The 15,112-nt window shown below is 41.5% G+C and overlaps 2 protein-coding genes across 2 annotated transcripts; both read right to left on the bottom strand.

Moving 5' to 3' along the window:
* Positions 1–203: 203 nt before the first annotated feature.
* On the bottom strand, positions 204–7,619 carry LOC5503910 (vesicular inhibitory amino acid transporter). Its single transcript, XM_032372185.2, has 2 exons — positions 7,546–7,619; positions 204–4,425 (listed from the first exon to the last, which is right to left on the bottom strand). The coding sequence occupies exon 2, from the start codon at positions 4,409–4,411 to the stop codon at positions 3,128–3,130; it is 1,284 nt and encodes a 427-aa protein (XP_032228076.2). The 5' UTR covers positions 4,412–4,425; positions 7,546–7,619; the 3' UTR covers positions 204–3,127.
* A 1,528-nt stretch (positions 7,620–9,147) lies between these two features.
* LOC125563064 lies at positions 9,148–14,652 on the bottom strand. The gene is made up of 2 exons (XM_048727772.1): positions 10,642–14,652; positions 9,148–10,344 (listed from the first exon to the last, which is right to left on the bottom strand). Exons 1-2 carry the CDS (start codon positions 14,650–14,652, stop codon positions 9,286–9,288), a joined length of 5,070 nt encoding a protein of 1,689 aa, XP_048583729.1. The 3' UTR covers positions 9,148–9,285.
* Between the last annotated feature and the right edge of the window lie 460 nt (positions 14,653–15,112).

The raw sequence follows: 15,112 nt of genomic DNA, 5'->3' as shown, positions 1-15,112 counted from the left end.
TCACCGCTGACCGCAAGTGAATGACCAGATCAAATGAGACCATGTCAATTTCATAAAAGCTTACTGACTCTCAATCAGGCGCGTTCCCTGGGATTGCTGGGGGGGGGGGGGAGAGGTACAGTAATAGGTATCATATGGAAAATCATTTTTTACGTTCTATCAATAAGAAATGACCCAATGGCGGCCAGAGGGAGGCGCGTGCGTATACCCCGATTATTTTATTATTATTGAATCAGTGTGCCACAAATCTCATCTTTTGCTGCATTCACACCAATAGCATGTTTAGTAAAACAAGGTTTTTCTTTGCCTGATAACTTGCCATGTTTTTCATTGTGTTGAATCCTTACTAGCTAAATGATCTCTAAGTAACATGTACAGCACAGTCTATTCAGTTTTGTTCTTGGTTCTGTCCACTCTTGGGAGATTGAGATTGAACCATGTTAATTAAACCAACTTTAAACTAAAATCCTCGCATTATTTCATAAAAGTATTCATAATGGAACAAGCCCAAATCCTATCTATTTAATTTGTTTGAAATAAATTATTCGAAATGTTTTATAATTTTTTTAGCTCTGTGACCATCCTAATGGAAAAGACTGTGATAATGCCTTATTACATAATTCCAAGAGATTGTGCTCCCTTGGTAATTCTCATTGTTTTTACGCTCTTCACTTTATTCGACAATATAATCATCTATATTAGTAACGAATGCGTCTTTCAAGAGGAGGCATAAGAGATGAATAAAGCGTCTGTTCCAAGAAAAGAAAAGAAATATTCTATATATACATCCTAGCTTTATTTTTTGTCCATTTTCTACAAAAAGCGATATAATACCAATATAAAAAGTGTAAATCCTTGCGTATTATATCCACAGGGAATGTATCCGTTTTACACCTGTTTTATACCATCAAACCGCATGCGGTCTCGAAATGCATACTTTTCTGCGTCCTTTATCGCCGCTTTTTAAATGCAGACATATTCTTATCTCGTCTATCGCTAATATTCAAAATAACTCGGTCTGAAATCTCCCGAAAAACGTTTATGATCAACGTTTATTGATCAACTCTTTACGAAAAGCCAAGAGAGCTTCAATTCCAGTTTGAACAGGTGAATTCGAACTTGTGTCCATATAATTAAAAATATCACCGAGAATGAATAGAAATAATATACATATAAATTTCTGCTTGAATATTTTACTTTTCCTTCCTATGGCCCCTTTGTTTTTCAGAAATGTAGGCTTTGACTTTTTTTATGAAAGGATAATCCAATATCGAGAAGATAATTTGATCTAAGTATTTTCAATAGAGGTGATATAATAATAACTCCTAAACACCGTCTGGAATACCATGTATCCAAGTCCACGCTCGTGTGTTATTAAACATTATTTCGTTTTCTTTCCTCTTATAACGGCCATTAACGATTGTAAAACGTCTCCTTCCAACATCCTTTCCGTTAATTTACCAAGTTCGGCGCCAAAACAAATGGGCCCTTTTCTTCCTTTGCGACCACTCGCATGCCAAACCTTTGGTAAATCAACAAACGAAACTGGGATAAGCCTTTCTCTCATATTGCCATTGCCATCCCTAAAAACTTTGTTGATAACTCTCCCGTCGAAAGTGACTTTACGTCCATTTACTGCGATGAAAACGGAGCTGTTTTCATTGTCTATGAGCTCAGTTGCAAGCGGAGAGCAGATGAGAACGATGCTATCACATCCACGTAGCTCGTCCTCCAGCGAGAGCTTTCCTATTTCCACATCCATCAAATCACGAATCTCAATATCTCCATCCGACTCGCTTTCTAGTACTGTACGTAGCTTTTCCGCCCTGTCTGCCTGGTCCTCTGTATAGAGCAGAACCACTCTCTTTAATGTCGTGCGCTTCGCCATTTGTATGGAAGAGGTTCTTTGTGAATAAGTAATGTTACGGGTATCTCCCCATCAACAACAGCCTCGATCCTGTGCTGCCACGGAAAAGACATGTAATCGGAAGATTAAGACTTAGTGATAAATCTTTACTCTGGTCAAAAGATAACACAACATTTCAAGATTTTGTTTTTATCGTTTTGCTTCAGGAGAACGGATTCCAATATGACGTTACAATAAGACTAAAAAATACAAGTAAAAAATCAGCAACGAACGACGAATCACTAAGAAAAGAACTAAACACCATTTTACGAAAAATTATTCTCCGATAAACATAAAATTAAGAAGGCTCGGTAGAATTTTTTTCCCGCCAAAAATTTTCCCTCCTAAAAACTGTCCCGGGTGGTTGCACGCGCTGATGACCAAGCCACAGATCTATTATTAGATTCAAACTCTCTAAATCAATATGTCTTTATTGCGTGAATATTTTGGATGTTAAAAGTAAAAAGTGCGACCGTTTTCTTGAACTCTTTTAAAATAACCTTTAAAAACTAACCTAAACTCTACATCTCAACAAAATACACCAAAAAAGAATTCTCGGTGAGGTCTTTATTTCGCCTGTCTTCAAGAGTATCAATGGTGTACTTATAAACATTACGACGGAATGAATCAGTCTTGCTTTCTGGGCATTATTGGCCGGTGTCTGTATGAATACTTTTAAAAGGTAATGATTTATGAGCAAACCAAATCTCTATATACATAAAAACGCCAGGCCTCTTTGGAGTCCCACTTCTAAAGCGCTTTCTTGTGGTCAGTCGAGAGAGGCGTCGGACGATTTTAGCACTGTTTACCTGTTAAAACTGTGCTAAATTTTGTAAAACTCTTACATAACTTAATGTAAGCTTTCTCTTATACTTAAGAGAGAGACATATAACAATTGAAAGGAAATTTTATTACATTAATGCTCCCTTAATAAATAATGTGCAAGCTAGAAATATCGACCGTGTTTTGATACACAAAAAACTGGAATTCGACTCTGCCAAATTTTCGTCTTTAATAAGACTTCTTAAGCCCTGAAGGAGTCTTATTAAAGACGAAAAATTGGCAGAGTCGAATTCCGGATTTTGGTGTATTGTATTCATTGTTCTGGTACGAGATCACGACGGTTTGGGCTTTTCGATTCTTACCGTATTTTAAGGTATACCAAAAGAACGTGTTCTTTGACCAACCTATCACCTTTATGTCCCAGATTAGGATTGATTTTTAAAACATAGTAAGGATAATTGTTTCTATAGCTGCGAAGCACCCCAGACTAGACCCTAAAATGGCAAACATAATGCAAAATATATCCGCAAACATCTGCCACCTCGGCATTCCCTGGTCGAGTTTTAATCCGAGATGTAACACTGGCGGGAAGAACAGACAAACTGCGTAGCTGACGATACTACCGCTCAGAGATGTCAAAAGCGCGTAGTGTGGAATACAAATAGCCGCGATCACAGTAGAAACCACTAGCACAGAACGGGCGAAAAATGGGAAAAGTCTAGAGGTGATGTCGGAAGCATTAGCCAACTCCCCAAGTTTTCCATTCTGCAAGGTGTTGATAAGCATATGTGCCGGTAGTGGATAAGTCGAGAGAACGCTAATCACGAACGCGGTTATAACGATGATGCGCGGTATACCGTGAGGGATATTGAGGATCACAACTTGATTTGTGTTCTGCTTGAACGAGAGAAATCCGAACACTGCAAACAACGTTTTTACCGCACAAGCAGCGGAGTATGTCATCGTCAATACCCAATTAAATCGGGACCTGTGAGTCATGCTTTCTTCAATGTCGATCACGACCGCCTGGATGCTGTAGGAAAAGACAATGATGTTGATGGAGAACAAGACTCCGCGTGTGTCCCAGAAAAACAATGTTCTGAAATCCCATGCAGCGTAGTTACTTACTTCGCTTATTAAAACAATAATGAAAGAAATTATCAGGGTTATATTGCTTATGCAGCTCACCCAGGCCATTGATTTGAGAGATTTGCAGAACAGGGCGGGAAACACGCACACGCCAGCAAGGGCAGCCCAGGACGATTGGGTTAAAATCAAACCCGGGATTTCCACATCTACTAGCAACGAGCTTGCGACCACAAGGTACCCTGTCATCAAATTCAACCAGTTAATGATCAAGAGTATGCTCACTGTCCCTCCAGCCGGCAGCCAGGCAGCTTGTGCGATGTCTCGGTAGCTCGTATGAACTCTCTTTCTTTTCGTGGATTTCCCTTCGTAAACGCATTCAATGAGAAGATACGAGATGTAAGCCATCAGGATGCCGACAAAAGCAAAGCTGAGGGCTCCAGCGATCCCTCCTCGCGCCACGGCGTACGGTAAGGCGAGGAAGCCGGTGCCCTCCATGTAGTTAATTGTGTTCATAGTTACTCTCCATGTGCTACTCCGGTTGCGAAGATCCTCTTTACTCGTAACTGTCTTCTTCTCTTGGGGAAGTTCACTGTTGATGTCGAGTAAAGTTTTTTCTTCACTCAAGAGTTCCATTCTTCAATGTTGACCTTTATTACTTACTGCGTCCTATGAGCAGACAGACAGTCTTTATTATCCCAACTGTTTTCTTCCCTAGTCTCCTGTGCAACCGTCCCCAGCGTCAGACTCAAATCCTTTTGTTGGAAGGGATTGACACTAAGGACGGTTACGCAGGAGACTATTTGTTTTCCTAGTATATATTAAACGTCCAACTGTCAAACCTCACGCTCGAGCGAGGAAGGAATGTCATCATCAATGAATAAGCCTTTTGTTAGTGGGACCTAGCTATCGTACCGTATCTTATCGAGTTCACCGAAGGGTTGAGATAAAGCTTAACCAGAAGAAAAACAACGACAGGAGAAAGAATTCTACCTCGAGAATCATAAGGGGGAAAGGAAAAGTTCTGATAGATTGATCTGATATGACAACCAACGAAGCATTTAAGAAGAAATGGTGGTCGTTTTTTGAAGGGGTATGAAGGGTGAAGCAGGGCTGGTATAGTTAATGATCGCGTAGAATCATTAATCCAAGGCAAGGTTACGTTCGGGTTCTTGTTTTTTGCAGAAAAAGGACAGTCCGACCGGTGGAAATAAAAATTTGAGATATTACATAGAATAAGAATTGGCGCGAGGAGATTTTGACTATGTTGTAGTCTTTTTTCATTGTTTCGTTTTCTAAAGAGTAAGTCGTCCGTGATATGTATGGGTGTATTAATGCATGTCACACGCAAGGTGCGGTAATGTCTCGCATTATGACTGCATTCGTTATAAATAATTCCGAGAAATCAGATAAGTAAAAGAGAACTGCTATACCCTATATATAATATTTTTTAATAGCGGGACATGTGTGAATAGGTTTTTTCGAGACATCAGTAGGGGGTAACTCGAGAAAATTATTTGCGTGACATCGTCCGCCTACATATCTTTAAAACAGACAAACAAAATGGATGTTTGCATTATATGCTTAGAGCTGGCTTGTACGAAAGATCTAGATTGCTGCAGTGGAAAATGTCACGTGGAATGCCTTATTAAGTTGAGAGAAAAGTAAAATACGTACACTGGATCCCAGCCCTGGAGAGGAAACCCACCAACCAGAGCTAGATTTTGCCATGGAGGGGTGTGTGGTGGCGTAACCAGGATAAAAACAAAACAACAACAATTACATAGAATGATGATGATGATGTTAATTATCAAGAAACAGCCAAGTCAATACTCAAGTCGAGAAGAACTCAAAAAACAATAATTTACGACGGAATGAATCAGTCTTGCTTTCTGGGCATTTTTGGCCGGTGTCTGTATGAATACTTTTAAAAGGTAATGATTTATGAGCAAACCAAATCTCTATATACATAAAAACGCCAGGCCTCTTTGGAGTCCCACTTCTAAAGCGCTTTCTTGTGGTCAGTCGAGAGAGGCGTCGGACGATTTTAGCACTGTTTACCTGTTAAAACTGTGCTAAATTTTGTAAAACTCTTACATAACTTAATGTAAGCTTTTTCTTATACTTAAGAGAGAGACATACAACAATTGAAAGGAAATTTTATTACATTAATGCTCCCTTAATAAATAATGTGCAAGCTAGAAATATCGACCGTGTTTTGATACACCAAAAACTGGAATTCGACTCTGCCAAATTTTCGTCTTTAATAAGACTTCTTAAGCCCTGAAGGAGTCTTATTAAAGACGAAAAATTGGCAGAGTCGAATTCCGGATTTTGGTGTATTGTATTCATTGTTCTGGTACGAGATCACGACAGTTTGGGCTTTTCGATTCTTACCGTGTTTTAAGGTATACCAAAAGAACGTGTTCTTTGACCAACCTATCACCTTTATGTCCCAGATTAGGATTGATTTTTAAAACATAGTAAGGATAATTATTTCTATAGCTGCGAAGCAGCCCAGACTAGACCCTAAAATGGCAAACATAATACAAAATATATCCGCAAACATCTGCCACCTCGGCATTCCCTGGTCGAGTTTTAATCCGAGATGTAACACTGGCGGGAAGAACAGACAAATTGCGTAGCTGACGATACTACCGCTCAGAGATGTCAAAAGCGCGTAGTGTGGAATACAAATAGCCGCGATCACAGTAGAAACCACTAGCACAGAATGTGCGAAAAATGGGAAAAGTCTAGAGGTGATGTCGGAAGCATTAGCCAACTCCCCAAGTTTTCCATTCTGCAAGGTGTTGATAAGCATATGTGCCGGTAGTGGATAAGTCGAGAGAACGCTAATCACGAACGCGGTTATAACGATGATGCGCGCTATACCGTGAGGGATATTGAGGATCACAACTTGATTTGTGTTCTGCTTGAACGAGAGAAATCCGAACACTGCAAACAACGTTTTACCGCACAAGCAGCGGAGAATGTGATAGTCAATACCCAATTAAATCGGGACCTGTGAGTCATGCTTTCTTCAATGTCGATCACGACCGCCTGGATGCTGTAGGAAAAGACAATGATGTTGATGGAGAACAAGACTCCGCGTGTGTCCCAGAAAAACAATGTTCTGAAATCCCATGTAGCGTAGTTACTTACTTCGCTTATTAAAACAGTAATGAAAGAAATTATCAGGGTTATATTGCTTATGCAGCTCACCCAGGCCATTGATTTGAGAGATTTGCAGAACAGGGCGGGAAACACGCACACGCCAGCAAGGGCAGCCCAGGACGATTGGGTTAAAATCAAACCCGGGATTTCCACATCTACTAGCAACGAGCTTGCGACCACAAGGTACCCTGTCATCAAATTCAACCAGTTAATGATCAAGAGTATGCTCACTGTCCCTCCAGCCGGCAGCCAGGCAGCTTGTGCAATGTCTCGGTAGCTCGTATGAACTCTCTTTCTTTTCGTGGATTTCCCTTCGTAAACGCATTCAATGAGAAGATACGAGGTGTAAGCCATCAGGATGCCGACAAAAGCAAAGCTGAGGGCTCCAGCGAGCCCTCCTCGCGCCACGGCGTACGGTAAGGCGAGGAAACCGGTTCCCTCCATGTAGTTAATTGTGTTCATAGTAACTCTCCATGTGCTACTCCGGTTGCGAAGATCCTCTTTACTCGTAAGTGTCTCCTTCTCTTGGGGAAGTTCACTGTTGATGTCGAGTAAAGTTTTTTCTTCACTCAAGAGTTCCATTCTTCAATGTTGACCTTTTTACCTTTTTTTTGTTCACCTTTTTACTGCGAGCAGACAGTCTTTCATCGGACATTCTCGCCGCGAGGGAATAATGAGATGCGATGTAAACATAACTACCATGCTCTAGTGAGCTAGCCGCTCAATAAAGATTGACGGTTGCTGATTGGCTATTTCGTGCCCAGTAAGCTGTCAATCAACACCGCTCAGGGAGTTGACCGAGCGAAATCCTAAAACACTATAATAACAGTAAAACAATAGCCATTGAAATTGGGGGAAATTAGTATAAAAATTGAAAACAAAGCAAAAGAACTGTGTTATTTACTTTTGAAATCAATATTGACAAGCGTTGTAGAAATCAACACGGGAAAGACCCATTTTTGGACAACCGCCTTTTATCATTTAACAAAAAAGCAGAATTGCCGGTTTGTTTCACTGATTAAAATGTTGCCCTGGCAAATTTTAAAAGTATTTTCAAATAACACGTTGATTGAAAGCTCAGCCTAACGAACTATTTTGATCAAAAATGCGCTAGGGCTTTTTAAGCTTCGGTGCGCGCCAAATTCCTTGAAAGCGCACACTGTTTTCAGATGCAACTAGACCCTGCGCGCAAGGTTGACTGGGATATCTAGATCTGCAATTCGCTTGGGCCCTGTGTTGTGGAATTTTCTGATTCAGACTTGTATTTTCAAAATTATTTGTTTTTGAAGCGGGTACCCTGTGGTTTTTGGAATACAGAATTATTGGAAAAAAAATATAAAACAGGGGCAGTTTGCTTTGTTTCGAGATCCAAACATTGTCTTTAATAAACTTTGACCAATGGCCTCTTACATGTGCTGATTTAGACGTGTATTTTAATTTTTCCGTTTTCAGGTTGCTGCCGGCGAACCAACTGCCAGCCCGAATCGACATTTCAAGCTTGTGCCTTTTATCGCGAGTCTGCTGTGCTTCCCAAACATTTACTTTGTGTTGTGGTTAGGTAGATTGTGCTCGAAAAAAAAGCATACTATACTTTTACAAGTGCTATTTTTTAATTATGCTCAAATTATATTTCTTTCTGTGAATATGGTTTCTGCCCAGGCTGTCCATCTTATGCGTTATTGATTCGACCACACCCAAAATAGAGAGTGACGACTCTTTGCATGCTGGTGATCATTGTCTGTAAGTTTGATGGTCATAGCCTATGCGGTTCATGAAATACGGGGGGGGGGGGGGGGGGCTCCCCCTCCCCAATCAGAGACAGCTCAAAAAAGCCCAGTCTGAATAGGGATAAAATGTCCCCACCAAAACAAATGGCCCAGCTTCAACTGAAAATTAGACGTTCTTATAAAAAAAGAGAGTACCGGGGTTTGTGACTTAACATACCTTGTGGTCTAATAGCCCTTCATCCAATATCAGTCAATAAAATAAATGAGATTCTATTAGTATTTACATTGTTGCTTTGAAGTAAGTTCGTCAACATTTCCTCAGTCTTGCGGTCAGTCGAGCGAGGCGGTGCAAGAATACTGGACGATTTTAGCGCTGTTTACCCGTTTAAACTGTGCTAAATTTTGTAAAACCCTTACGTAACTTAAAGACTTATAATAAAGAGTAATATTAAAGAGAGAGACATATATAGCAAATGAAAGGACATTTTATTACATTAATGCTTCCTTAATAAAAAAAAGCTAGAAATATCGACCGTGTTTTAAGGTATACCAAAAGAACGTGTTCTTTGACCAACCCATCACCTTTATGTCCCAGATTAGCATTGATTTTTAAAACAAAGTAAGGATAATTGTTTCTATAGCCGCGAAGCAGCCCAGACTAGACCCTACGATGGCGAACATAATGCAAAATATATCCGCAAACATCTGCCACCTCGGCATTCCCTGATCGAGTTTTAATCCGAGATGTAACACTGGCGGGAAGAACAGACAAATTGCGTAGCTGACGATACTACCGCTCAGAGATGTCAAAAGCGCGTAGTGTGGAATACAAATAGCCGCGATCACAGTAGAAATCACTAGCACAGAACGGGCGAAAAATGGGAAAAGTCTAGAGGTGATATCGGAAGCATTAGCCAACTCCCCAAGTCTTCCACTCTGCAAGGTGTTGATAAGCATATGTGCCGGTACTGGGTAAGTCGAGAGAACGCTAATCACGAACGCGATTATACCAACGATGCGCGGTATACCGTGAGGGATATTGAGAATCACAACTTGATTTGTGTTCTTCTTGAACGAGAGAAATCCGAACACTGCAAACAACGTTTTTACCACGCAAGAAGCGGAGTATGTCATCGTCAATACCCAATTAAATCGGGACCTGTGAGTCATGCTTTCTTCAATGTCGATCACGACCGCCTGGATGCTGTAGGAAAAGACAATGATGTTGATGGAGAACAAGACTCCGCGTGTGTCCCAGAAAAACAATGTTCTGAAATCCCATGTAGCGTAGTTACTTAATTCGCTTATTAAAACAGCAATGAAAGAAATTATCAGGGTTATATTGCTTATGCAGCTCACCCAGGCCATTGATTTGAGAGATTTGCAGAACAGGGCGGGAAACACGCACACGCCAGCAAGGGCAGCCCAGGACGATTGGGTTAAAATCAAACCCGGGATTTCCACATCTACTAGCAACGAGCTTGCGACCACAAGGTACCCTGTCATCAAATTCAACCAGTTAATGATCAAGAGTATGCTCACTGTCCCTCCAGCCGGCAGCCAGGCAGCTTGTGCAATGTCTCGGTAGCTCGTATGAACTCTCTTTCTTTTCGTGGATTTCCCTTCGTAAACGCATTCAATGAGAAGTGTAATGTATTTGAGAAAAACCTTAGGATCAAAACGAATAAACAGTAATGGCGGACTCTCGTTGTTTATTGCTGCTACCCAGAAAACCTTGCGGTCATACAAACAGGAATCCCAAACATTACATACTGCCCCACCCAAGTTTACAACTAAAAGATACTTGCTTGCTGAGGCCAGTAAAAACTATCAAATTTATACACACAACATGTCAATAAGTAAAAAACAACAACAATGTCCATGACGAGTTCTTGACAAGTTGTCAATCCATCAGATCCGGAAAAATGTACACAGTGTGTGATATGCTGCTTAAAATTAACATACATAGTCTTTGAGGTGAGTAGGTGTGGTTTTGAGTCGAGTACTTCTTCGCAGAGTACTTGCAGGTTCAGAAGCTGGAAGCTCTGTCTTCTTCGGTTCCAATGAAGGTTCTGGAACTGTGATCTCAGGTTCCTTAAATTCCTCTGGAATCTGCTTGGGTACAGTTGTTTGCATTGGAACTTGGGCCAATTCTGTTGAACTCTGAAGATCATTGGCGACTGTGGGTGTGCTTGTCCTCAGGCGAAGATGGTCAACATGTCGTCGAAACACTCCACCTGAACTGAGTTGAACGACATACGAAACCGGTCCTGACTGTTGAATAATTGTTCCACATAACCACTTTGGACCATATGAAAAATTCTTGACAAATACTGGGTCATTCACTTGAAATTCTCTGAGTGGCACTAGATTGTCGTGTTGTTTCTTCTGTGCGAGCTGTTTATCTTCTACACGAGTGCGAATTGTGTCCTGACTAAGGGGGTTTACCAGGTCCAAGCGCGTCTTCAGCTTCCGGTTCATTAATAGCTCACTAGGTGTTTTACCAGTGGTTGCATGAGGTGTGGTACGATAGCTTAGTAGAAATCTGCTTAACTTCGTGTCTAAGTTTTCCTTTTCCCCTCCCATCTTCTTCATTGTTTCCTTGAAAGTGCGAACATATCTTTCAGCAAATCCATTGGATGCTGGGTGTTTAGGTGCTGAAGTGATGTGTTTTATGCCATTCTCAGACATAAAAAGGGCAAATTCTTCACCTATGAAGGCAGTTGCATTATCAGATACAATGATATCAGGCAGTCCATGTACTGAGAAGCATTCTCTTAACTTCTGGATGGTTACTGCAGCAGTACTGGAGTTTGTCTTGAATACCTCAATCCACTTACTATAGGCATCACCGATCACCAGGAACATGTGTCCTTCGAAAGGTCCTGCATAGTCAATATGTATGCGAGACCAAGGTCTAGACGGCCACTCCCACGGATGTAGGGGTGCAGTAGAAGGTGCCTTAGCATTACTTTGGCAGCTTGTGCAATCTTTCACCTTTTGCTCAATATCCGCGTCCAGGCCAGGCCACCAGAAATAGCTTCGGGCTAACATTTTCATGCGAACCATTCCAGGATGTCCATCATGTAGTTCCTGGAGAAGCTTGACTCTTCCTTGAGGAGGAATGACTACGCGAGAGTCCCAGAGTAGACAGCCATCCTGACAGCTAAGTTGGTGCTTTCTATAAGAGTAGGGCTTGAACTCAATGCGATCATTTGAATTGGGCCAACCGGACATTACTTGGTGTCGTACTGCACTAAGAATAGGATCTTTTGAGGTCCAACGCTCAATGTCCTTGACTTTAACGGGTGTGTTGACTTCCAGATGATTCATTACAAACATAATGTCGCCAGGCACTGGAACATTTCTGGTTTCATTTGGCAATGGCAGCCGGCTCAGGCCATCGGCATTACCATTTTTCTGGCCTTCTCGATATACTAAAGTGTATGAGTAGCCTGACAGGAATACCGCCCACCTCAATATGCGTGGTGAGGCTGAGGTCGGTATTTGTTTAGTTGACTGTAGCAGACCCAGCAGGGGTTTGTGATCAGTGTAGATGGTAAAACTCCGTCCATATAAGTATGAGTGGAACTTCCTCACCCCGAACATGATGGCTGCTGCCTCTTTGTCGAGCTGTGAATAGTTCTTTTCGGCTGGGGACAGAGTACGTGAGGCATATGAAATAGGACGTTCAGTCCCATCATCCATCACATGTGAAATAACACAACCAAGACCATATGGTGATGCGTCACAAGCAAGGGTTAACTCTCTTTCCAAGCTGTAATGCACTAGAAGTTGTGAAGAGTGAAGTGTGGACTTGGCTTGGTTCCAAGATTTTTCATGTGCTTCACTCCAGTTCCAAGGTGTGTCTTTGACTAACAGCTGATGTAAAGGAGATAGTATTGTAGTGATGTTAGGTATGTAACAAGCGTAATAGTTAAGCATGCCTAAAAAGGCTTGCAGTTCTTTCAGATTAGGTCTCGGTGACTCTTGAATTGCTTTGATTTTCTCGTCAAGGGGGTGGATACCATCTTTGTCTATGCGGTGTCCCAGGTAAGTGACTTCAGGTGCTTGAAAAATGCACTTCGAACGTTTAAGACGGACGCCAGCTTTGTCCAGACGTGACAGGACTTCTGTTAGACTTTTGAGATGATCTGCTGATGTCTTCCCGGCAATGAGAATATCATCTATTCGTACTACAACATTCGGAATACCCTGCAGTAAATTTTCCATTGTGCGTTGGAAAATCCCAGGGGCTGAGGCAATGCCGTAGCACAGTCTATTGTACTCAAATAGGCCTTTATGAGTGGTGATAGTGGTGTACTTCTTTGATTCTTCATCTAACTCAAGTTGTTGATAAGCTTGACTCAGATCTAGTTTTGTAAACTGCACTCCACCTCCAAGTTGAGCTAGCAGATCCTCTGTTTTAGGAATTGGGTAATTGTCAAGTTTGCTAACTTGGTTCAAAGTAACTTTGAAGTCTCCACAAATGCGTATAGACTCATCAGATTTGACAATGGGCACAATGGGTGTTGCCCATTCCGAAAATTGAACTGGACGAATTGTTCCTTCTTCTAACAAACGGTCCAATTCTCTCTCTACCTTCTGACGTCGTGCATATTCTAACGTGCGAGGTTTGAAGTACTTGGGTTTGGCTTGAGGATCAACGTATATCTTTGCTTTCACTCCTTGAATTGTCCCTAGTCCTTCCTTGAATAAATTTTCATGTTTCTTTAGCAGGTCAGACACATCAGGGGATACAACTTGAACTAGGAAAATCTCTGGCCATGACAACTTAACATGTTGTAAACAATCTCGTCCAAAGAGACTGGGCACCTTGCCTTGTACAACTATAACTGGCAAGTGTTCAAAGAAGTCCTTGTACTTGACTTCCACTACAAGCTTTCCTAAAACTGGAATTGTCTCCCCGGTGTATGTTTTCAAGGTTAGCTTGGTATCTTGCAGATTGAGAGATGAACCCTCAATGTTCTTCAATTGATCAAAAATGTCCTCTCCGATTACTGAAAGTGATGCACCAGTGTCCAGTTCCATTTGAACTTTAAGACCATTTAATTCAACATCTACTAAATACGGATTTTGGCGGTTGCCTTGACTGACAGCAAACAATGGATATATATCTTCATCTTCTATTTCTTTATCAGTATCCAGGACATGAATTGCTGGTTTCCCTTGTTTTGGATGGTGGTTTGAATTTGGCTTGGTTGTCTCGGACGACTTTTTTGCTTTTTTGAGACATTTGGCAACAATATGTCCTTTCTTTTTACAATAATGGCACGTGGCCTCCTTGAAACGACATTTTGACGGGTGGTGATTTTTTCCACAACGATAACACTCTTTATTTTCGCTTTTAGAACGCGGTAAGGGCGAAGAACTGACCTTTTTTACAGATGCAGACGTTGAACTTAACGTAGAAGGAGCAGATTGAAGATCGGCCATGTGCTGTGCGGTCGTTTCCATAGACGAAGCAATGTCGTAAGCTTTTTTGAAAGTTAAGTTCTCTTCTGATAGCAAACGCCTTTGGATTCTTTCATTGTTAATTCCAGACACCAGACGATCACGCAGCATATTTTCCAGACTGCCACCAAAATTGCAGTATTCTGCCATGTTTCGTAGAGCCGCTACAAAGTCAGACACGTTCTCCCCGCTCAATCTGAAACGGTTATTGAACTTGTGCCGTTGCACGCTTTCACTCGGTTTTGGGTTGAAATGGCTCTTTACCAAGGTGCACAAGTCAGCATAAGATTTCTCTCCAGGTTTCGCGGGGGCCAGCAGATCAGACATTAATTTGTAGGTTTTTTTCCCTACCGAACTGAGGAGGATTGCACGGCGTATTTTCAAGTCATCGTCAGACGTAGTTACTCCATTTGCTTCAAAATAGAAGTTTAGACGCTCGATATACTGTTCCCATGAATCAGAATCTCTGTCGAATTCGTCTATTTTGCCGTAGGTTGCCATTTCCGAAATCCTCGTCGCCAAAAAATGTAATGTATTTGAGAAAAACCTTAGGATCAAAACGAATAAACAGTAATGGCGGACTCTCGTTGTTTATTGCTGCTACCCAGAAAACCTTGCGGTCATACAAACAGGAATCCCAAACATTACAAGAAGATACGAGGTGTAAGCCATCAAGATGCCGACAAAAGCAAAGCTGAGGGCTCCAGCGAGCCCTCCTCGCGCCACGGCGTACGGTAAGGCGAAGAAGCCTATACCCTCCATGTAGTTAATTGTGTTCATAATAGCTCTCCATGTGCTACTCCGGTTGCGAAGATTCTCTTTACTCGTAAGTGTCTCCTTCTCTTGGGGAAGTTCACTGTTGATGTCGAGTAAAGTTTTTTCTTCACTCAAGAGTTCCATTCTTCAATGTTGACCTTTTTACCTGTTTTTGTTCACCTTTTTACTGCGAGCAGACAGTCTT

Source organism: Nematostella vectensis, chromosome 1 (genome assembly GCF_932526225.1).
Source record: "Nematostella vectensis chromosome 1, jaNemVect1.1, whole genome shotgun sequence".
NCBI lineage: Eukaryota > Metazoa > Cnidaria > Anthozoa > Actiniaria > Edwardsiidae > Nematostella > Nematostella vectensis.
The sequence above is the reverse complement of the archived record's forward strand: the minus strand, read 5'-3'. Positions and strand labels throughout refer to the sequence as shown.